Source organism: Ciconia boyciana, chromosome 21 (genome assembly GCF_034638445.1).
Source record: "Ciconia boyciana chromosome 21, ASM3463844v1, whole genome shotgun sequence".
NCBI lineage: Eukaryota > Metazoa > Chordata > Aves > Ciconiiformes > Ciconiidae > Ciconia > Ciconia boyciana.
In genome coordinates this window covers 1965552-1988383 of record NC_132954.1, presented here as the reverse complement: position 1 = coordinate 1988383, position 22832 = coordinate 1965552, and the positions used below count along the sequence as shown (strand labels likewise).

At 58.2% G+C, this 22832-nt stretch overlaps 1 protein-coding gene and 1 long non-coding RNA gene across 2 annotated transcripts in view; one reads left to right on the top strand and one right to left on the bottom strand.

The window, feature by feature from the left end:
• The first annotated feature begins 3050 nt into the window (after nt 1–3050).
• LOC140662133 (uncharacterized) lies at nt 3051–13501 on the top strand. The gene is made up of 3 exons (XR_012045984.1): nt 3051–3709; nt 4514–6472; nt 8311–13501. It is a non-coding gene; the product is annotated as an uncharacterized lncRNA (long non-coding RNA).
• NKAIN1 (sodium/potassium transporting ATPase interacting 1) overlaps nt 11855–22832 on the bottom strand; it is a 40959-nt gene continuing 29981 nt past the window's right edge. The window contains exons 5-8 of the mRNA XM_072885222.1: nt 20869–21066; nt 19991–20051; nt 17229–17310; nt 11855–13707 (exon numbers count right to left, since the gene is read on the bottom strand). Of these exons, the coding sequence (XP_072741323.1) occupies nt 13698–13707; nt 17229–17310; nt 19991–20051; nt 20869–21066 (351 nt within the window). The 3' untranslated portion in view covers nt 11855–13697. The remainder of the gene's footprint in view (nt 13708–17228; nt 17311–19990; nt 20052–20868; nt 21067–22832) is intronic.

The window sequence follows — 22832 nt, the reverse complement described above, 5'->3', positions numbered from 1 at the left end:
ACATCAAAGTTACCCATCCAAAGCCAAATGCCCAAATCCAGACCCTCCATCCATGCTCTGCCCAGACTCTGTTCCTGGTGGCACGATGCCCAACACAACAGTATCTTCTCTTTGAAGGAGCCTTCTAGTCTAAGAGCAAATAAACCCAGCGCTACTGTGATTCATACTCCTCAGAGCAGAGCTTCCCACAGCTTGACGGAGGAGACACGTGCACAGGACAGGGGATTCAGCTGGAAAAGAAAATAGATTGAGGGACTCCATAAATCACAGATGAGTGGCTTCAGTACTGCCCCCAGACAGACCTGGCTGTCCCCTGCCTCGGGGAAGTGTAGGGAGGTCCAGCACTTTTATTTCAATGACAACTTCGTCTCTGAAATGAAAAGTCAGATGGGAGGAAAGAGCATCTCCTCCCCAGTGCCAAATTCTTCAGTGGGGCAGCAAAATTTTGTTGGCCACCAGAAAAAAAAAAATCCACTGAATTACTTGATTTTTTCTAAACCAAGCCAAAACCTGCTGAGATCTTCACGCAGGATACTTTCAAAACGTGCCAGCTTGACCAAAAAGCTTTAAGAGCCAACTACATCATCCAGCTTCATCATTGGGACAGTGTTTCAGCAAACCACGTTGCCTTGAGACAAAAAGTAATGACCAGCCCTGCAGCTGGGCAGCTGTAATACTGGTTAATGAACATGGGCTGCGTGCTGACCCATCCATTGCTCCATCAGCTGCTTCACAAAGATGGCCAGAGACCTAAAATTGTTGACCTTCCGCAGGGGACCTTCCCCATAAGAGCCCATTCCCACGTGCGCGCAGATGCAGGGCGTGCATGTAAATGCTTTCTGGGCTGGACCTGTCGTCATCAGCGGACCTAGAGGGGAAACGTCCCTTCATTTCTGCAGCAGCTTTCAGCGATCAGATAAAACTGTGGTTTTCACCGCCACTTTTCGCCTACGGGTTTCCACGCTCTTGTTGAGAAACCCAATGCAGACATTTTCAGGAGTCAGCAGCCAAATGTCTAAAAGCGGCTGGTGAAATGTTGCGGTTATGGCAAGCTGAAGGAAATTCTGGCTGCAGACCCACCTGACAACAGTAAAGTCTGAAAGTTTCATTTTGGCTGGAAAATCACTTTTTCTTGCAAAAATACACCCCCCTAAAATTAAAGATTTTAAGCAACGCCCACCGGTCGGCTGTGCTCAGGGTTGTACCAAGCCCAACACAGGGTCCCCGATCCTGGGTACAGGGACAGCAACCAAGCAACTCTGGGTCATTATCAACAAATCCCACTATTTCCTCTCTGTGTGCAGGAATGCAGCTGGCAAAGCCATCCATATGTCCCACAGATAGAAAACAGCCATGCCAGTGCCTTCCTCTGCATCCCGGTGATGTCCTCTGCTGTCCTCCCTCCAGTTTGCCATGGCTCACAGAGCCACCATAGAAGAAGACACCCAGAGGCAGGCAGCGAAAAATGCCCTGGAGAAGTGGAGATAAATCCAGGATGGATGTATAGGATCCAGAGCGGGTTAAATCCAGGATGAGAAGAGACACACAGAACTTCTTCTCACTCTTATGGGATCAAGAAGGTGTATTCCCCAGGCAGCGAGAAATGTTTTTGGCAGGGTCACTACCATATAGAGCCGAGTGTCATTGGGAAGGATCCTTGGGTGCCCCTCTCCCACTCCACTGATGTAGTCTATTGATGAGAAGGTAATTCAGAAACCTGCAGGAAAAAGAGCCGCACAAACAACTGACAGCAGCTATAAACCAGGAAAAAGGAAATTCTTGTTTGTTTTTTAAACCACATGGGTTTTTCCCCTAGACCTCACTGCTGAGACGTGTCACAGCAGCACGGAGTGGGGCTGAGCCCTGCTCCACATTCCTGCCTTTTCATCAGCCTTTTTAACCAGCCACCGAACGCTGTAGGGACCCAGACACCAGAGCTGCAGAGAAAACAGGAGCTCTGATAGATGCTGGTGGATAAAATAAATGAACGCTTGGGGTATGAACCAGGAGCCTTGCGGGCAGGTAGGGCTGCGCTGCGGGGGGAGAGCAGTTGGGTTGAGCACAGCCCTGGGAGCCGACGGGATCTGAAAAATCCTACGTCTCAGCAAAGCAGCTGCGGGCAGGAAAATTCAGGTGGTGGCACCTTCCTCCCAAGAGGGAGGGGGTGGTGGTGTCCCCACTGAGTGCAGGCTGCTGGCCAGGGCTTGGTCAATACTGAGCTGGAAAGGAGCTGGCAGGCTCCAGGGCTGCTCTTGGCTGGCACTTGCCAAGTCGTAGTGAGACTTGTCCCCGCTCAGGGTGTCCCACCCACAGCGGCTGTCCTCCAAATGTGTCCCAGGCCAGCCGTAGCCTGGGGAATCAAAGGATTGTACCTAAGTATGGTCTAGCTAGGTCACCCCAAGATCCAGGCTAGATCCTTACACCTACCCACCTCCCTGCTTTGTGGGCCCCAGGAGGGCATAGACGCCCACCAGGAGCAAGGGGATGGGGCACAGCGGTCCCTCCACTACCGCTGCCCCATCAGTGAGGCAGGTAAATGCTCCCTAGGGACATTTGATGTCCACTGGTGGCACATTGTCCCCATATGCTGTCACCGGTAGGAGCAACACCACCTCCTCGCTGAGCGCTTGTGAGGCTCCCTTGGGGATCATCCCCCACACCATGTCTCATCCTGATTTCTAATCATTAGAGCTCCGAAGCAGGAGGCTGATTAAGCTTTCCATCTCGTTTGTTATCATTAAACATATCAACTCTGGATTTTCTCAACAGGCAATTACATGACTAAGCCCTTTGGAAGCTTGCTACCTTCTCAGCCCGCATGACTTCTTGCAGTCCCGTAGCCTGACTGCGTTTTGTGGGGAGTGATTTCCTTCTACCAGCTCTGCGTTTCCTGTTTGCATTGCATCAACTCTTCCTCGGCGCTGGAAGACAAGCGGGAGGGATGCTCTGACTTTCTCCTGCCTCTCTAACATCTGAGCCGAGCTGGGCTGGAGCACAGCATCGAGACTGGCATATCCTCTACCTGGAGACAGAGGTATTTATTGCAATATATATAGGAAAATATATATAATTGCTGGAAATGTATAGACTGCGTATAGAGGCAGAGTTGCAGGGCAGCAATGCTAAAACAGGAGCAAGGGGATGTGTGGTGACTTTGCAGGGGGTCAGTCAGCCACAAGGTTTTCCCAGTCCCCAACTCCACTTCTCCTTTGCTTCCAGCTTTCCCAGACATTATTTCTTGGGGTTTAAGTTGTCCAATTCACTCTTGTCCCTCACCCGGAGAGGGTGACAACGTGCTGCTGCTGCCAGCCCGTTGCGGTGGCCTCCCGGGGCCCTCCCCAGGGCACAGCTATCTGCATGCCGCACGTTCAAGACGCGTTTCCTGTTATGTTCCCAGTTAAGAAAAAACAACAACCCAACAAATTGTCACGTTTAGAAAAACATCATCCCAGCTGCAGACTCATATGCTCAAATTTAGGAAATACCAGCATTACATTTGCCTGCGCAACCTTAATTCAGCCCCCTTAGGCACATGCTTTGTGATCCAGTCTTTAATTACAGGTTCACAGACGAGGTTTTTCCCATGGCACCCGTGGCCCAGTTAGGGCTGGCTCTGTGCCGGGGCAGAGCTATGGGGGAGATGTGGATGTGGGACCCCCGTGACTCCTCCTGCCCAAGCTGGAAGGAGTATGCGATGCGAAGGACAAAGGTCTGATGCTTGAAATGCTTTTGCATGTCTTCTCTCTCATAACCCAAGTAATTTTGCTAAAATCCAGGGTGCTGCAGGAGGGTTTGCTGAGCAAGAAAGGGTAAACGGTGAAGGTGGAGCCTCTCCGCTCCCAGCTCCAAACCCCGCTGCTGCCAGCATCCCCCCCAGACCCGCTCACTGCCACCTCCCCGGGCTGCCCAGGGCTCCCTGCCTGCCTCCTTCCTCCCCTCCTCTTGCACAGACAGAGACCTTCTGTCAAGCCGAGCTCCACGCCCTGCACACCTTTGATTTGGACACTGAGATGTGCCTGGGTGCTGGGTGGAGGCTGCTTTTATTCCGACTTCCTCCTTGCAGAAGGCAGCCCGGCGGCTCTTGTGGCTCTGCCTAATGCAGGCAGCTGCTCCTCCTGCCTGCCTGCTGCAGCCCAGCCCAGCCTGGGGTGACAGCCCAGGGACCTGGACGCCTCCTGCCTCTGCTTGCACGTCCCCATGTGCCACAAAGCTCCACGAACCGCTCAGCCCGAAGGCAAGGGTGCTTTGCACGGCGGGGAGCTGGCTGGGGAGTGATTTGCGACTGACAGCTTTGCCAGCCAAACCTCCCAGCATGGCTCGTTTTGCACGGACGGAGGCCTGGGGTTTGCTGGGGGGCCAGAAATGATGTTTCCCACCCCACCGGTGCCTTGCCTGAGCAGCGCTCAGCTCCCATGTCCTCCATGCACTGGAGCTCGCAGGGCCGGCACTGTGCTTCCCAGCCGCAAGCTCCCAGCTCCTCACCTGCGCTCCTGGTTTGATCTTCATTGCACAGACAGAGGCTCAGATATACCCTGGAGGCACCTGGCTTAGGAACCTAATTGCTCTTGGTGTAATTTGGAGGCAGCGAGCCCATGCTTAGAAGGGCTGATTCACCCTCTGGACCTGCCCCTGCTCCTCCTGTGAGGCCAGAGGGAGCCGAGGGCAGCGGAGCAGCACCCAACAGAGGTGCCTAACGTGGGTGACCCCAGGCTTCAGGGTAGTGACGGCCCCTTCCTCGGGGTGCCTGCTTGCAGACCAGGATTTGCCTGAGCAAAGCTGCAATGGATGTTGGCAGGAGCCGAGCTTTGCACGCGCGGAGGGATGATGCATTGCAGACCTTGGAGACGTCTGATTTGGAGGGTCCTGAGTGTTGGCTGCACGTTCAACCAACCCCAGGTGGTCATTTGCCCGTTATTGCCTGTTCTTGCACCAATCTTGACTGTAACTGCGTGGTTTTACTCCAGATCACACCCAGGCTTTGTGGTCCTTTTGCCAGCCCTGGAGCCGCCAGCCCCGAGACCTTTCCCATGCACTTTCCCTGCATGGGAGGTGATGCACGGGCTGGTTGCATCTCCATTGCTTTCACATGCAAAAACCCACCGGAAGGCTGTGCAGCTCTGGTTGGAGCCCACAGGGATGAACGGGGTCTGCAAGGGGGAGCTTGGGAAAGCGGCTCCACCGAGTGCATGAACGAGGCCCCGGAGACGCAACCAAACTGCCCGGAGCAAGAAGCACCAGTGCCAGGAACAACATGGGGAGTCCCATGGCAACAGGGCAGGGAGACAAGTTTGGGGAATGGTGTAACACCGCTGGCACCCGCCCCGCTTGCAAGAACAAAATGGAGCTTTTCCTGCCCAGCCAGCTGCCCGCGCCGGCTCCCACCTTCCCCCTGCACCTGGACGTATCCCCTGTCCTGCCCGCCGCAGCACTGGGACCGGCATGCTGCTGGCAGGAGTCCTGGCACCAAATCCCGTGCAAACTCCACCCTCGCTGCCCCACTGTGCCTTGGCTTTCCCCCACGTGTTTTCAGCTCCAGCGCTGGCTCCCAGGCATGCTCCAGCCCATCTTTGAACCCTTCTTGATGCTCTGGAGCTGAAAGATTTGGAGCTGACTGTTGCAGGACTGGAGCATGATGTTGCTAAGGCATCTTAGCCACTCTCCTGGGGAGTGACGGGGCCAGTGGCCCATATAGATATATATACTATATATATATGTGCAGCATCTTTCAGGAGAAGCCAGCTCCCTGTGCAAGCAGGCAGCCTGCAGGGAACTCACATGCGCTTTAGTCTCTGCCCAGGATGAGCCATGTGTTGTGCATCCTGAGCCAAAAATTGTGCATATGCCCGCAGATGCACTACAGCCGGCAGAGAAAGCCCAAGAACTCCCACCAAGGCAGCCATCGCATCCATCCGACGTTCGTCTGGGTGAACACCATCTGGGACTGGAGGTGATGGGAGCACTGAGAAGAGCATCTTTTTAGGGATGTGGGGCCGGGGATTTCGGGGGTCTTGCACCCATACCATGGCACAGGTCTGCTGGGCACCGTGATGCCAGGAGGAGGGTGTCCCTTGGGGATGCCACTGCATCTTCCACCTGGCAGCGACTGCTGGAGAACCATCGATCCCTGCTAAGGAATCAAAGGAGGAAAAATAAGGCCCAGGATATGTTTCTTAATCAATTTACCACCAAAAGCAAGCAGTGAGCTTCCCTCCAAGCACAAAAACATTGTTCCCATTCACCCACTGCATCCTACTGGCCTCGCTCCTGCTCCCGCTCCCATTTCCCTGGAACCAGACCTATTTAACTCAGCACACCTAGGACCACGGCAGCCGGATCTACAGATCTCCTCAAGTCCCTGAAAAGCGTCTCTATGCCTTTGTTTGAGGTTGTGAAAGCGGCTTTTTTACTCCTTAACATCTGTGATTCGCCGGGGTCCTGCGGCTGCGGGAAGGAGCTGGCGTTTCTGCGCGGGGTAAATTAATCCTTTGTTGCTCCTCAGCCATTTCTTTGCTCGGGTTGGGATGGAAGAAAATCAACTCGTTTTTATTCCTGCCCTTCCTGTTTACGGCGACACAGGGTTTCTTCACATGATAGCGGCAAGAGATGCTTGGACTCTGTAATTACATCTCAGCCGTGGCCAGGCAGGGGACAGTGGCTGTAAGGAGAGACCGGCCTGGCCCAGGATGTAAAGCAGAGTCCCCCCAAGCCCCCCCCATGGCTGTGGGTAGGGGTGCAATGCCCACACACACAGGCTTTTTAAATTTGGGGTGCCCTGATAGTTTTTGAGGCAGCGAGAGCATCGCTGCTGGGGATGCTGCCCCCGTGTCCCAGCTTCAGACTGGGGTGGGAGCAGGAGGGGCGACAGCTCATATCAGGGACGGCCCCGGCCACGCGGGTGATCATTCATATCATTTTTATTTTGAAGAATTTTCCCTGCTGCTCTGAAAATCAGATTATGGCTGTAAAACCGTAGGAAGCTGAAGGGGGTGATGAACCCTTCATCTGCGGGGACCTGCGGGAAAGGGACCCGCTCACGTGCTGAGCGTCCTCCCACTCGGCAAAGGATGCACCAGCTGCAAACCGGGAGGAGAAAGGAGTGAGGCTTTCCTGGGGAAGGCAGAAAGGCAGGAGATATTTTAATATCCATTTCCCAAGATAAATAAGGGATTTGAGAATGTAACATGCCCAAATAACAGAGTAGATGCGGTGATGCTCCCAACCAAGGCGTTGCTGTTCGCTCTCCCCATGAGTCATGCTGGGATGTGAATTAAAGGTCGGGTTATCGACTGCCTTCATCGCCTCCGACGGGTCCACGCCGGCACCCAGCCTTGCCCGAGGACCCTGGGATGCGTGCATGGCACCCAGGTTCAGCTGGCGACCAGCAGCCATAACCGCTGCGGCGGGCTGGATTTCCTGGGAGCCACCCGGTGATGCCGGTACCACTGGTGGGATACGGCTCGGGCGTGGGAGATGCTGCTCAGGTTGCAGGGACAAGGAGCGGTGACACCCCCAAAAAATTCACAGTTTGGTTTTCAGCAGCTGGTCCTGAGCTGGCTTTGCCATTTTGAAATGATCCCGCTTGGACAATGCGGCTCTAAATTTGCAAATAGAAATCTGGAGGGGAATGCCTGTGGGAAAAGGGGTGGAAAGGAAATGGAGAGGAGGGAAACGCCGGGAAGCGGATGGTTGGGTTTCCTCTATATCCTGAATTTTTCCTATCTGTCTCCATGTGGCGAGGGCCGGGATGCTGTTGGCTTTGCCTCAGGGGGAGACACATGGACCGTCCTCCAAATTTCCAGCCCCAAACCCAGGGGATTTATTACCTGCGAAGCAAATCTCAGCCCTCCCGTCCTCCTGGGACGTCCCGCTGGCCACAAGCCCTGAGCCAACAGCACAAAGCCGCCTCCGAAACGTGTTTTCCCAGCACTCAGGTTGGGAAAAGCTTTTAAAACAGGCTTTTGCAGGCTGGTGATTTAGTTTAAAAAAGCTCCTCTATTATAAGACTTTAAAATCTGAGTTGTTATAACTCCTGAAACCCCCCAGTACAGTTTTGTCCTTTGTCTATGGATGTAGTTTCATGCTTTCCCTTCTGCTTATTTATTTACTTTTTGAACTTATTTATTTATTTACTTACTAATTTATTTCGTTATAAATAATTAAATATTTGCTTATAATAAATAAACTATTTTTATTTACTATAATAAATAAGTAAATAAATTAATATATTTACTTGTAAATAAGTAAATAAGTTTTAAAAGTAAATAAATGTTATTTAAAAATAACTAACTAACTAACTATTCAAATTTTAAGTATATGACCCCAGGCTGGACCAGCAAAACCCGTCAGCTTCCTCGCCCCGGAGCTGGAGGAAGGATTTCTGGAGGAGACATGCTTTGGAGCGGTGCTGAGCCCGTCTGCAGCCCCGTGGTGCGTGGGGTGGCTTCAGCTGCACCCAGGAGCACCCACATCCCACGTCCCAGTTGGGGATGCCCAGAAATAAGGCACTGCCCCCAGCCAGGGTGGTTTTTTGCTTTTAAAACAGCTTCCCAAGTATTTTTATTTCTTCTGTGTGGCGGGGATGTTTTGGAGCCGGGAAGCATCTCCCTCATGGTGGCTGCAGGAGGGTGACGGTGGCCGTGGCTTTTGGAGGGGCTGCTAGAAATAACCTCATCCCAGCGCTGAGGTGAGCCCAGGGCTGCGGGGAGCTATCGCCTTGCTCTGACTCAGGGTCGGTTTAGTAACAGCAATAAAATCCCCCCCGGCAAGGCTCCCAGAGCCATCCCCTGTGTTTCCCAGTCCCACCAGTGCCACCTTCCCAGTATGCCCAGATCCCTGCTGGGAGGCAGCTCACCAGCCGTGCCACGGCAGCACCCACAGAAAAAACCCCCCAATGCGTGTTCCAGACCCGTTTCTGAACTAATTCCCATGGCAATCATTATCCAGCCAACATGTGCGCACGATGGGGTTTTATTTCCCTCACCTGGGTGACGTCTCCCAGCCCCACAACCACCTTCTGCTGCAGCAGCCGCCTCCAAAGGGACCTGATCCGTGTCAGGTAAAGGACAACGAATTTTATGACCACAAACACCGTGCAATAAACTGCAAGATGCCTCCCAAAACTAAAGGTTTTAACTGAAAAACACTTTAAGAACCCTATTTCAGCCTCCAGTTTGGTGCTTACCTCCCTTACCGGCCCTCTCCAAGATGGAGAAGGCAGAACACGGGCATGGCGAGGCTGAAGGCTGGAGCACTCTTACTGCTGGCGGGTTTCCTGGCATGCCCGGGCAGGCTGCCAGAGCTGGGATGGGGCTGGGCAGCAGGAGGTTGTTTTGCAAGAGGTAGATCGATGGGTGTGGGCAGGCAAACAGGTTTCCTCCTTCCTCCCCAGCTGGGGAGGAGGAGTGTGGCAGGATGCTCCAGCAGCATGGCTGTGGGATGCTCAGGCAGCACGACCACAGGATGCTCGGGCAGCGTGGCTGCGGAATGCTCCAGCAGCACAGCCGTGGATGCTCCGTCAGCACTGCCATGGGATGCTCTGGCAGCGTGGCTGCAGGATGCTCCGGCAGCACGGCCGTGGGATGCTCAAGCACCGCGTCTGTGAGATGCTCCGGCAGCGTGGCCATGGATGCTCCAGCAGCGCAACTGTGGGATGCTCTGGCAGCGGGCCCATGGGATGCTCCACCAGCGTGCCCATGGGATGCTGCAGCAGCATGGCCACCAATGGCCTGGCAGCACGTCCATGGGAAGCTCCGGCAGCGCGGCCATGGGATGCTCCAGCGGGACCATGGGGATGCTGACCCACTTCTTCCCTGGTCTGTGGGCACGGGGTCCAATTGGCCTCACTGTTGTCATAGAAACAGGCCTCCATCCCTGCTCACCCCCCCAAAAAAAAAAATCCTCCCCCTTCCTTGGTACCTACAGGGCATGAGATTGCTCTTGTTGGATCAGGCTTCACCCAGACACACGTCGTTACCCACAGAGGCGGTGGCAGTGCTGTCCCCACCCGCCCTGGTGGCTGCACCGACACCAGGGGGTCTTTTGGGTCCCTTCCCTGGGGACTCATTTGAGGCCAGGGGCTGCTCGGCTCCCCCCACGCTCAGGGAAACCCCCGTGCCCCAGTGGGAGCCACCTTCACCCCTCGCACCCACTGCTTTGGGGCAACACCCACCTGTCCCCAGGGTGCTGGGACACCCCACTGTTCCCATGGCCAGGGCAAACCCTGTGGCTCCTCCATCCCTGGACACCCCCCTAAAATCCATGGGGTTTAGGTCTGGAAACCTGCTTTTAGTCTTTTCTCTTAAAAACCAGCCCCCCGGGATGGGGTCCCGCAGCAGAGCTGAGCCAGCGGGACCTGCGGGTGACCCGGTGACATCCGCTCAGGGCCACCAACCCTGGCCCAGGGACACCCAGGGCTGCCGGGGACAGCAGTGCCACACTCCAGCCTGTCCCCACACCAGCTCCCGGCTGGGGACAGGAGGACCCTTACGGGGATGAAGGCTCACTTCCCGTGGGGCCAGAGATTCGGGACCAAGGGGGAACATGTCAAGTTGGGCACTGTGTCCCAAAAAGCCGGTGACAGAATGCCATGGCAGGGATTTGCTGAGAGGAAGCATCACGGGGAGCTCAGCCCAGGGGGGAAGGAGCATCCGGCTGCTCTGGTCCCCAATGTCACTGAAGACACCATATTTGCTGCCCCGGCCTCACCACATTTCCATTTTGATTTGAAAAATAAGATTTAATTCAATGTCATCGCCCCCTTCCTTCTCCCATTGAGCTGGAAAAGACAGCAAAGGGGAGAAAAACCGACGGCAGAGGATGGGAGCAGGAGGCGACCGCCTCTCCTTTGGAATCATTAAAAACAGAGCAAGTGAAATGGCTTTGGATACTTCGAATGACACCACGTGTGAACCAAGCATCACCCCGAAGGGGTGGCATTGAACTAAATTAAAATTGCTGCTTTGGTGATGGAAAATAGGAATATTTGGGGAGAAAAGGAAACTTTTCCCATGGGGCTGTGGCTGCAACCCGGCGTCTCCAGCCAGGGAATCCCTACCCTCGCTCCTTGCAGGGCTGGAAAACTTTATTTCAGGAGCTCAACCTGAAAAAACACCCCGGGGGGGGGGTCTTAATATTTTTCTTGGGGGCTTATTAACATTTCTTTGGGGGTTTATTAATGTTTCTCTTAGGGGAAAGGAGGCTGCAGACCCCCCGGCTGCCCCCGTGCACAGGGATGGGATGCGCCGGCCACCGATGCAGCCCCCATCGCACGGCGGGCGGTACCTACCCCCAGCCCGGAGGATGCTGCTTTTCTGCATTTTTGCTTTTTTAAAATTTTTTTCTGTTATTTTACGACCAGAGAGGAAATTACCTGTGCGGGCAGCGAGGGAGGAGGCAGAGCCTCACCCAGGCATCGTTAAAACGAAGAGCTGGGATACAAGGCAGCACACAGCTGGGTGATGCAGAGCCCACGGGAGTGAGCTGGCAGCATTAAAAAAGGGGAAAAAAAAGGCAAAATAAAAACCCCACCACTTTTTAATTGATTCAACTGCACAAGGGAAATGCCCCAAAACCAGAACAGCCATCGGATGAAACTTTCCTTCGACTTTTATAATTACAGAATAGAAAAGAAATCCTCGGTTCACGTTACAAATACAGTCTTATATAAAAACAAGCCAACGGAAAAGAAAAAAAGAAAGGTCACGGAGGGCCGGTGCCTGGCTCCTGCCGAGCTCAGGAGGGAGGGAAGGTCTTTCCGATGAGTTTTAAATGACGGCAAGCTTTTCCTTCTGCTTCTTGCTGGGTTTGAGAAGGGCTTTGAGCAGGTGGGCGTCTGCCCGTCCCATCCCATCCCATCCCGTCCCATCCCATCCCGTCCCATCCCATCCCATCCCATCCCACAGTGAGTCAGCAAAAGCATCCTTGGTCCTGGAGAGGAAAATAAACCCCGGAGATGCTGCTGTCCCCGCGGCTGGGCAGTGCTTGGGGCTGAGGATGTGTTTTGGGGGACGGGGGGCATCCGTTGCTTGAAAAACACGATTTTCCTTGGAAAAAAGAGGGGGGAAGAGTGGAAAAATTATTGCCTGTAAAGTTCACAGCTTGGCTGGAGGCGGTGGAGGGGCTGGCGGGGGGATGCAGCCCATCCCCTGCCCAGGGTTTGGGCTCGGGCAGCTTCGGTCGTTGGCACTTCATGGCTGCTTGTTGGGAAGGACAAAAAAAATCACTCCAGGGTGCAAAAAAAATCCCCAAATAACCCCAGGACTGGAGGAAAAACGGCTGGGAGGCCCCGCACCCTGCTCCCAGACGCAGAGGGTGGGCTTGGGGCCAGATCCAGGAGAAACCACATCCCACCTCCAGGAAAAAAAGGAGAACAAGGAGCTCGGGAGGAGCTGGGACGCTTTGTGAAACTACTTTTTTCCTTCCAGCTTCTTCCAAGGCGTTTAATTCCCAGCTCGTCTTCATTTTGCAAAGCGATCGCTGCCCAACGGACCTTGCACACTCCCCCCCCAGTCATTCCCCACGTGCCGACATCGCCCCTCTTCTGCCGCTGAACCTGATGGATGGATTTGCCGCCGAGACCCCCAATGGATGGAGGGGCCTGGGGGGTCGGAGAGGCACCGAGCTGCCTCCCCACAGCCCTGGGCGAGGGGCTGGGGGGCACCGGGGCAGCCCCGGGGTGGGCAGAGCGTTGCTGAAGGCACGGTGTCGGCCTTGGGGGGGCCCAGCGCAGGGGGTTGTGCTCAGCCAGAGTCTACTCAGGCACTTTAAATTAAAAAAAAACAACCCAATAATTAAAAAAAAAACCAACCCAAAACATTCATTAGATTCGTTAAAACAGCCGGAAAGGGGCTGTGGCGAAAGCAGCGTCAGTATTGCCAAATTTGAGCAAGAGCCCCCCGACATGCGGCGGGGATGGGGGAGCTTGGGGGGGGATTTTGGGGTGCTCTGCCCCCCCCCCCATCCCCAGGTCTAGGGGGGGTTGAGGCAAGATGCTGACGGCCGGATCCAGCTCCTTGGGCCGAGGGGAGCATCCCAGCCCCTTCCACGCTGCTTCCTCCAGCCAGGGGGGCTGGAAAATTCCTTCTGGGAGCAAAAACCCCATTTTTGGGGCCAGCCCGACTCCGAAACCCGGCGTTTCAGGAAGTCGTCCCAACCCCACGGAGAACGAAGCTGCTCTCTGTGCCCTGCTGTCCCCAAAGCGGGGTTTATCCCCCTCCCCCAGTCCCAGTTTGCTCCAAACCGGCTGGTTTTCGCCCCAGTCCTGCTCCAGCCCCCCCCGGCACGCCGGGAAGGGCCCCGCTGCTCCAGGGACAAACCAGGCTGGGAGAAAGAGAATAAAACAGTGTCCGGCGAGCGATGCCACCTCCCCGCGTGTCCCCATGTCCCTGTCCTGGGGAGGGTGTGGGAGCCCGGAGGAGCAGCACAGCTTGGGGGTTCCCCCGTATCCAGCCCCCCCGATCCTGCCGTGGGTGGGTGGTTTGGACTCGGAGGCATCCAGGCTGGGATGGACGTGCAGCTCCCGGCTCCGTTTTCAGGGGTCTTGCGGGGCGTGGGGAGGCAGGAGGGGACTGGGCGGCTCGACGTTGTCCCCCCGCCTCGCCGGGGGTCGTGTCATCGGGTGTGGGACAGTTCGCTCTAGGGGGGTCCCGTCGCCTCTGGCTCCCACACTGGGCCGGGGCCGGATCCAGGGCAGGAGGAGGTTACCCGGATCTGGGGAGAGAAGGGGAGAGGAGGCGTTAGGGGTGAGACCGGGTGCCGGGGAGTCGTCCCCGCCACGTGTCCCCGTGTCCCTGCACTGCACGGAGTGAGGGGACAAGGAGTCATGGCCACGGGCAGCCGCCGACTGCCCATCCCGGGGGACAGGGACCTGCCGGGGTGACCCAGGGTGTCTCTCGCATGGCCATCGCCCTCATTTCACCCCCAAAATGTAAGAGAGCAAGTGGGGCCAGGCTGGGAAGCCCCAATGGGTTGATGTCCCCCCATGGTGACACAGGGACTGCCATCGAGGCTGCTCCGCTCACCTGTCCCTGGCTGCTTGCAGGCACCGAGGGGCCACGGAGGGGCCACGGAGGGGCCCAGGACCCCTGAGCACAGGGGGGCACAGGCTGCCTGTCCCCCAGCGTGCTGCCAGCCCCCTCTCCCGGCAGGGTCCCCTTGGGCAGCAGCTGGCGAGCACCGGGGCTGGGGGACGCTGCGCACGCCTGCAGGCCGGCTGCTCCCTGGGCGCGTGTGCAGGCGTGTGCAGGCGTGTGCAGGTCTGTGCAGGTCTGTGCAGGCGTGTGCAGGTCTGTGCATGTGTGTGCGGGTGTGTGCGGGTGTGTGCAGGGGTCTGCAGGTCTGTGCAAGTCTGTGCAGGTCTTTGCAGGTGTGTGCAGGCGTTTGCAGGCATGTGCATGTGTGTGCAAGCATGTGCAGGCGTGTGCAGGTGTGTGCAGGTATGTGCACGTGTGTGCAGGCGTGTGCAGGTGTGTGCAGGTGTGTGCAGGCGTGTGCAGGCGTGTGCAGGCGTGTGCAGGTCTGCGCAGGCGTGTGCAGGCGGGTACAAGTGTACACGTGCGTGCCTGTGCGTGCAGGTGGGTGCACGAGTGTGTGCAGGCGTGTGAGAGCGTGTCTGCACAGGAGTGTGCGCGCAGGCAGGTCTGTGTGTGCACGCGTGTGCACGCACGGGCATTGCTGTGCATCCTCACGTGTACACGTGCACGTTTCAAAGGCGTGGGGCGAGCCGGTGCGGCGGGAGGCCGGAGGCTGGCACGTGCCCGTGGCGGGCAGCGGCACAGACAGAGGGCACGCGGCCGCAGCGCAGGGCCAGCACACGGCCCCCCACACCAGGAACGGGAACAGCCCCCCTGTCCCCCAGGGCCGTGCAGGGGGACCCCTGCAGACCCCGCTCCCACACACCCCTGTCACAACTGCTCAGGTCTCAGCTACCAGCTCCCAACCTGCCCTTCCCCCCCTCCCGATGTGCTACAGGAGGGGTTCCGGAGGCGAGAGCCCTCGTCCTGGGCGGGGGGGACACGACACGGGTGGGGACCCAGTGCCACCCTGGCCGGGCAGGAGGGACCCAAGGGGACGAGGAGCAGATGCTGGCATGGCACATCCTCCTCCTTCCGCTGGGTGGAAACCCTCCCCGCGCCCGCCGGTAACCCAATTACACCTAATTGCTAACTGCAGAATAAGCTTTAATTTCTCAGGCCAGGACGGCAGCCCCGCGTCCCTCCTGCCCGACTGTCCCCTGGGGACACGAGTGGCCGGATCTGCTCCACCGAGGCGGGACAGCACCTTGGACATCTCTCACGGGTGACAGGTGGCAGCGAGACCCCCCCCCCCCCCATGTCCTCCCCCGGGTGGGGTCACTGCTGTCCCCGCACCCCCTCGGGTCCCCCCGGGTGTCACCGTGCCACCACGGTGCGACCCGGCGTCTCCCACCTCGGGGACGGCGTGCGTCCCCTGGCACGGGCTTTTTTGGAGTCCATGAGCCCGACCTGCCACCGCTGTCAGGGTGATGGAGGCGCCTTGATATAAATTATAGCTGCATTAATTAGGTGGTGGGTTATTAATGAGCTGCTGGGGCAGGACGGAGGGCGCTGCGGGCCGGGGGGAGCTGGCAGCACGGTGGCAGGGTCCCAGTTGTGACCCCTCCCGGGCTCTGCCTGCAGAAAGGCCACGAGGATGTGGGTGGCCCGTGAGCTTGATTAATTAGGAAGCAATCTAATTACAAGGAGCGCTGCCCGAGCCAGCCCTGCAGGCAGGGCGGGAGCTGGCAGCCCCCAGCACACGCTGCCTGCGAGGGGCCCTGGGGCTTGCCCACGGGGTTGCAGCAGGCAGGGAGCGAGGCCGGAGGCTCGATCCACGCTGAGGAGCCAGGCAGCACCATCCCCAGCGTCATCTCGGGACGGGATGCTCCGGTACCCGGGTGGGTGCACAGCCCACCCCTGAACCGTGCAACCCCCAACCCCGCCGTCCCCCCGAAACAGGTCCTGGGCAGCCAGGGGAGCCCCGGAGGGGGGCTGGGTTTTGCAGAGGATACAGGGCTGGGTTAAACATCGCCCAGAAAGGGAGGAGAGGGATTTCCCCAGCACCTCTGCACCCCGCTGAGGTATCCCCATGCCAAGTTTCCCTGCCATCAGCTTTTGGGTCCCCTGTATATCTAAAATTGATATTTCCCCCATCTAAAATTGATATTCCCGCTGATGTCCCCAAATGCTGCGGGTCTCAGCACTCATCCTGCAGCCGCCGCGTAACGCTGGACTGACAGCAGCCCCCGTGCCCCCGTGCTGCTGGGGGCTGCAGGCAGGGGGGGGTCAGGCAGGGCTTCCCCCGGTCCCTGCCTTCCCCACTGCCCGTCTTTGCCACGTTGACGTCGCATCGTCCCACCAAGGCAGGTCTGAAGGGATTCCCTGGGGGCCACCATCCGTGGGACATGTCCCGTCCCCGGGACAATGCTCTCCTGGGTGCCCCCGAGGGTGGGCACCCGGCTGGGGGAGGGCAGGACACCCACGTCAATCCCCAGGACGCGGGTGCTGGCGCTGCTCCCACCCCGGGTGACACCGTGGTGAAAGGCCGGTGCCACCACCCACGTCCCCATCCCAGGAAGCTCCCATCCCACCATGCTCCCCTCACACCTGGAGGGCTGGGGGCTCGACGCAGGGGGGCACAGCGCCCATGGGTGCTCACCCACACCCATGCACTGGGGTGGGCACACAAGAGGCTGTCTGTGCCCAAACGCCCAGGGAGGGCCGAGCAATATCACAAATGCATTTGTTCCGCCACAGCCCCCTCTTTGCATCTCTAATTGCGTGGCGTGCCCTTGAATTTGCATAGAAGGCTTAAAATATAATTAATTTTTGGCACCCGGCAAAGCCCGCACGAGGCTAATCCCTTTAGATTTTGCAGCCTTATCTCATTTGAGTGTTTATCTAGTTAAGCTTAATGGGTAAGGGAGAGGAAAAGAAAAGTCAGCTGCACTTATCTGAAGAGCTGCTGCTCCCCCGGGCAGCCCTGGCGTGTCGAGGCTCAGCAGCCAAAACGCAGCAAAAAGCAAAACAAGGGCACGATCCCCCCTAAAACTGCCCAGCCCCGCCGGAGCCTCTGGGCTCTATATTGAGGCCAAGCAGACTTGCAGACCCAAATCTTTGGGGTTACGACGGTGTGATGAGGCACCTTGGAGGGGCTCCTGCATCCCTGAGCATCCCTGAGCATCCCCAAGGCTCTTCCCGCCCGGCGTGACTCACGTGTAGAGCGGCTGGAGCTGTAGGTGTGACGTCTTCTGTGGCGCCTGGTAGCCGTAGGAGTCAAACCCACCGATGAAGTCGACTGGGGAGAGAGGGGAGAGCGGCGAGGTGAGCTGGGGAGGGCAGTGGGGCGATTTCCCTGCCTCCCCCTGCCCTGAGGGCACGCGTGGGTCATGCAGCATCCCGGGTTGCAGCAGCATCCCAGAGAAGTGCAGCATCCCGGTGTCAGTAGCATCCCGGGTCACCACAGCATCCCAGTCGCCACAGCGTCCTGGGGACGTGCAGCATCCCAGGTCCCAGCAGCATCCCGGGAAAGCGCAGCATGGCAGGGAAGGGCAGCGTCCCAGGTTGCTGCGACATCCCGGGTCAGCGCAGCATCCCAGGTCGCCACAGCGTCCTGGGGAAGCGCGGCATGCCGGGTCACAGCAGCACCCCAAATTGCTGCAACGCCCCAGGTGACGGCAGCATCCCGGGTCACCGCAGCATCCCGGGTCGCAGTGGCATCCTGGGAAAGCGCTGGCAAGAAAGGGAGGAAAGGAGCCGGGCTGACTTGCAGAGATCCCTCGGGCTCTCTTCTCCTCACCACAACAGCCCTTGCGTTGCAGGCTGGACAAAGTGGGTAAAATTACCCTATCATTGTCTCCAGAGTGGGCATTTAAGGAGAATTATGGGGGAATTACATCTCGTTTAAAGCGTGTCATTTAGGGGAATTGCAGACACCAATATATCACTTTTCACGGCTGCGATTTCCAGCCCGGTGGCTCATCCCCCTCCGGCCGGCAGAGCCCATCACCCACCCGACAAACCCCCGGGCGCTTGCCGGAGGGATCGCGGCGGCAGACCCCAGCCCTTCGCTCTGGCTCGATGCAGTGGGAGCGATGGGTGGCTGGGGGTGCCCCAACTTCTCCCACGATCCTCCTACATGCCCCCGGACCTGAGCCCTCCCACGGGCACAACCAGCGGCTGCTCAGCCAGCCCAGGAACAGGCACCACGCGCAGCCAGGCTGGGGTATCCGAGCCGTTACAGGAGCCGTAGCACGACCCATCTCCCCCCCAAAATATATGAATCCCCAAGGAGCCGTGATCCGGGTGGATTCGCACACGGGTGTCCGGGAAACAGCAGCGAGCTCGAGGGGGGAGCCCAGTTCTCCCAGCATATTTATCTTCCCGACTTAATATTCAGCCAGCTCTCAGTTTTGACGCCATCCATCCATTTCCAAATCTAATAAGATATTCCATTAAAAAAGATGCATTTGAATCTTGGGCTCCAGCAGCATTAATATTAAAAGTGTATTGAATGCGGGAGTTTGTTTGAATGCAAACACGCTTCAAAGCCGGCGGTGGTAGATAAACCCTTTTGCCAGCTCCCCGGGTACAGAAGCAAGTTATTACCGCAGGCAGTGTCCAATTTCACACGGAGATTTTCCTTTTCCGCTACACCAGTTCCCGGCAGCGGAGCGGGGGAGACACGAGGATGCTGAACCCCGGCACCTCCGGGCTGGACCGGGACCATCTGTGGGTCTGTGGCACTGGCAGGGATGCCGATCCCAATGCTGCAGGGAAGGAGCCCGATGCCGAGCCCATCTGGGTGGCTTTTGCCACGCCGGCTTTTGCCACATCCCTGCCTGCGGTCGGCTGCCAGGAGCTGCCAGCTGGCGTGAATTAATTAATGGCAGATGAGCATTTAATGCGGTTGGATGGCTACAGCCTTAACCGCCTGGTTAATTGGGGCTGGGGTGCTCAGTGCTTCTGCAGGGGTGTTTGCAGGGATCGTTGTCAGATCGGCAAGCATAATATAGGTTGTATAAAAATTAGCCTGTGACTTTGCTTAAATTGCTGGTTTTCCCCCTACTTTGGAGTGAAAAACCTCGAGGAGGGGAGGAGGGCTCTGCCACCCCGCTGTCCGTGGGGATGCTGGCTGGGGGACATAATCTTTCCCATTTCATGGTCCCCAAGCCCCAGGTGGCTGCTGAAAGGGCGAGGCAGGCGATGGCTGGCTCCGGGAGACGCGAGCAGGGAGGACGGCTCTCCTGCAGCCCCCGCGGGGCCGGATCCGCACCAGGAGGAGCATTCACTGTGAATTTATCGGGGCTTGGAGGGGGCTTTTTACAGCAAGGGTGATTCTGCCCACTGCCACGCCAGACCAGGGACCCGGGGGAGATGCTCTGTCCCGGAGGAGAGGCTCTGAATTCGGGTCAGCGGGGAGCAGCGAGAGCGATGCCAGCCCCAAATCCACCCCTGAGGGGATGAGCATCCTGACATCAACGGGAGCTGGACTCGGTGCCGTGATGCTGGTGTGGGGACCAGGGACCAGGGACTGGGAACCATCTCAGCCTCTTTGCGGGCTGGTGGGGGGACGAAGCCCGACCCCACGCCTTGGATGAAACCGGTCCCGTTCCTGCACCCGAAGGCTGTGAGCGCTGCAGTCCCACGGGAGACGCGGCAGCTCAGGGCTCGGTGTCCCCGTCCCCCTCCTCTCCCAGCCCTGGCCAGGGTGCAGCACCCTCCCCGAGGCGGGCAGGGGAGACCGCTGGCGGCATGGGGTGGCACATCACGCCCCAGCACATCTGCCTCATCGGGGATGGAAACATGGGGTAAAAAACCCAACTAAAGGGATCCCCTCCGCTGCCTGTGACCCAGGCGTTGCTCCCCCATCCCCGGCCAGGAGCTGCCGCCCCGGCAGGGCGCTGGCCGGCGTTAGCCGAGGCCATTTTGCAGTTCCGCGGCTCTCCCCCCCCTTGACTGATAGCAAAAGCACTTACAGCTGTCTTCTTCCTCCAGGAACACTTTGCTGACGTAGCAGGCGTAGACGAAGCCAAAGAGCTGCGAAACAAAAGCGGGCAGAGAGAAGTCGGTTATCAGGGTGATGGGCACCACAACCGGCACAGTGTCGGTGGGGGGACGGAGCTGGGTGCTACGAGGTGGATGCCTGGGAGCATCCTGGGGGACCCTGGGCAGGACGGGGGCTGCCTCCGGGCTGGCGGTGCCGGAGCCCATCTCCGGTGGGCCCAGGTGCTGGTTTGGGATGCAGCAAGATCTGATGGTTTCAGCTGCACCGGGGGGACAAGGGCGGTGGGTCCTGGGGGGACGGGCTGGCACCGCACTGGGATGGCAGTGCAGAGGGTGCTGAGCCCCACGCAGCGCTGGGTGCCCCTTTGGCAGGTGCGTGGCAGCTGCTCTGGACCCCAATTCCCTTGAAAGCTTTATTTCCTTGCAGCCCCCCAAGGCTCCCCAGGAGCTTTGCATCCAGGTATGTCCCCTTCCCACCTCCCCATGGGGTGAGGCAGCCACCGGGAAGGGGGACCCTCCCTTTCCAGCAAGGCACATCCCACCGGCTCACACTCCGGCAACACGTCGGTGCGTTACACCGAGAACCCCCCCATTCCTGCAGCATCCAGCCCCAAAGCCTGCCAGGTTTTGGGGTGGGCAGCACCCCCAGGGTGCTGGCATGGCCTCCATCTGCTCCTCTCTTCCCACCCCTGAGCCAACACCACCCTTGATGCTATCAGACGGATGCGTGATGATGGGACACCTCCAGCTGGAGCACGGTGGCTCTGCCCACCCGGGTCCCTGCCATCGTCCCTCCTCTCTCGCTTCACAATTTGGGATGAGGAGGAAAAGTGCCGGCAGTTGCCCTTACCGCCAGGAATATCTGCGTGGCACTGCTCACTACCTCGATGTACTGGTAGTCGAGCAGGCAGCCGCTGACGGTGATGACGTGATGGTCCTCGGGCGCCAGGTTGGAGTTCATCACTGGCGTCACCAGGCAGCCCGGCCCATTCTCCATCCACCACGAGCGATGCAGTGAGGTATTGAAGGTCATGATGAAGTCTCGGTCCTGCGGGAGAGGAGCAGAGGAGGAGGCACAGACTGTGAATCTGAGGTTTTTTGCAGAGGAGGTGGACAGAAAATGGGCTTTTCCAACCTAAGGATGCTCCACGAGCATTGCACCCACCCAGACCATGTCAATGCAGCATGGCCAACAAACCCCTGCATCTCCCTAACCTGCAGCCGGCGTCCCCGGGGTTTGTGGCTTCCTCCCGCGCCGGCATCATGGACCATTTGGTCAAGCAGCAGCCAGGTGTGCCACAATGCCCAGGTGACACCACAGATGTCACAGAGCAGTGACCAGTGCAGCAGCTTGGCCTTGAGGCAGAGAAGCAGCCGCTTGTGACGTTGCCGGCTGCATCCAGCCATCCGAAAGATGGGACTCTGGGATCACCCCGCCAGCGTGGTCCAGGGATGCGGAGCAGAGAGGGTTTTGGGGTGCCATCCCCCCATCCCCATCCCTGCGGAGCCTTGCAGGGGCCCTGCTCACGCACGTCCCCACCTCGTAAGTCCATTACCAGGCTTTGGGGCTCTCCCTGTTTCATTTCCAGCAGCTTTTAGGTGGCAGGGCGGTAGGCAGCAGCCTCCCCGCTGCAAGGCACGGCTGCAGGCTGTCACCGGGGTCAGATAAGACGCAGGGCTAATCCCCCAGCCCCGGCCTGCGCCCTCCCCGTAGCAGGCTCGTGCGAGGGTAGGCTCCTGGGCTCGATCCCCGGAAGCACCGCGGCACGGTCAATGCCAATGCTCCCTGCCCGTGGACCCGGCAGGGAGATGGGGGCTGCGCGGGTTGGGATGCAGCCCCGGCGCAGGGCTCCGCAGGCAGCAGCGGCAGGGCTGGGTGAGCACCCGCCCCATGGAGGGCCCTCCGGGCACAGCTGGGTGAGCGCCCACCGCATGGTGGGGTCCCCCCAGGGCGACTGGGCAACACCCGTCACACAGTGGGGCCCTCCTGGCATGGCTGGGTGAGCATCCATCCCACGGAGAGTCCTCCCAGCCCCTCTCCGCGCCGCCAGCCCTTGGGTCTGCAGGGGGCTGGGAAACCGCTGAGCATCCCTGGTAGGAAATCACCGATCCAGGATAAAAAGATTTTTGTGGGTGGGGGTGGAAAAAATAGAAAGAAAGTGGGTTTCGGTTTCTAAAACCAAAGGATGTGGGTTTAGGTGGTGGGAAGCACAAAGAGGGGGTGTGCTGGCATTGCAGCATCACTGAGAAATTGGGGATTTCCACCAAAAACACTTGGTGGGAGCAAATTCTCCCCTATTGCACCCTCCGTGCCTGCTGCATGTATCCACATTTCAGCTTTTTAGAAGAGCCTCAAACGACCTGTAGCAACACGGGAAGGTGGTTTTGTCCTTGCGAATCCCCCAAGAAGCCCTCTGCCCTGCTGCGGGCAGCCGCAGAGCGAGCCAGAGCCTGTTCCCCCGAGCCGACTGATGCCTCGAGCACGGCACAGGGAACAGCATCCTCAGAGACGGGAGTGGGATGGCAGAGCGGAGCACATCCTCGGCACAGGTACCCCGACCACGGGCTGAGGATGCTCAAACCATCTAGTGATCCGTCACCACTACATTAAGTTTTGCTCTTTTTAGTGTAAGACCTATAATTTAATAGCCCAGGGTGGGGCGGAGAGACAGAGAGGCACAGCCCCACTCACATCCTCACCCCCCTCGCCACCAGGATGACTTTTCAAAGCCATTAATGACTTTCAGTTGCTCTCGTGCCTCTGCTGGGTGCTCCAGGGCCAAGCGGTGCTTGCAGAGCCCCAGGAGACCCTGG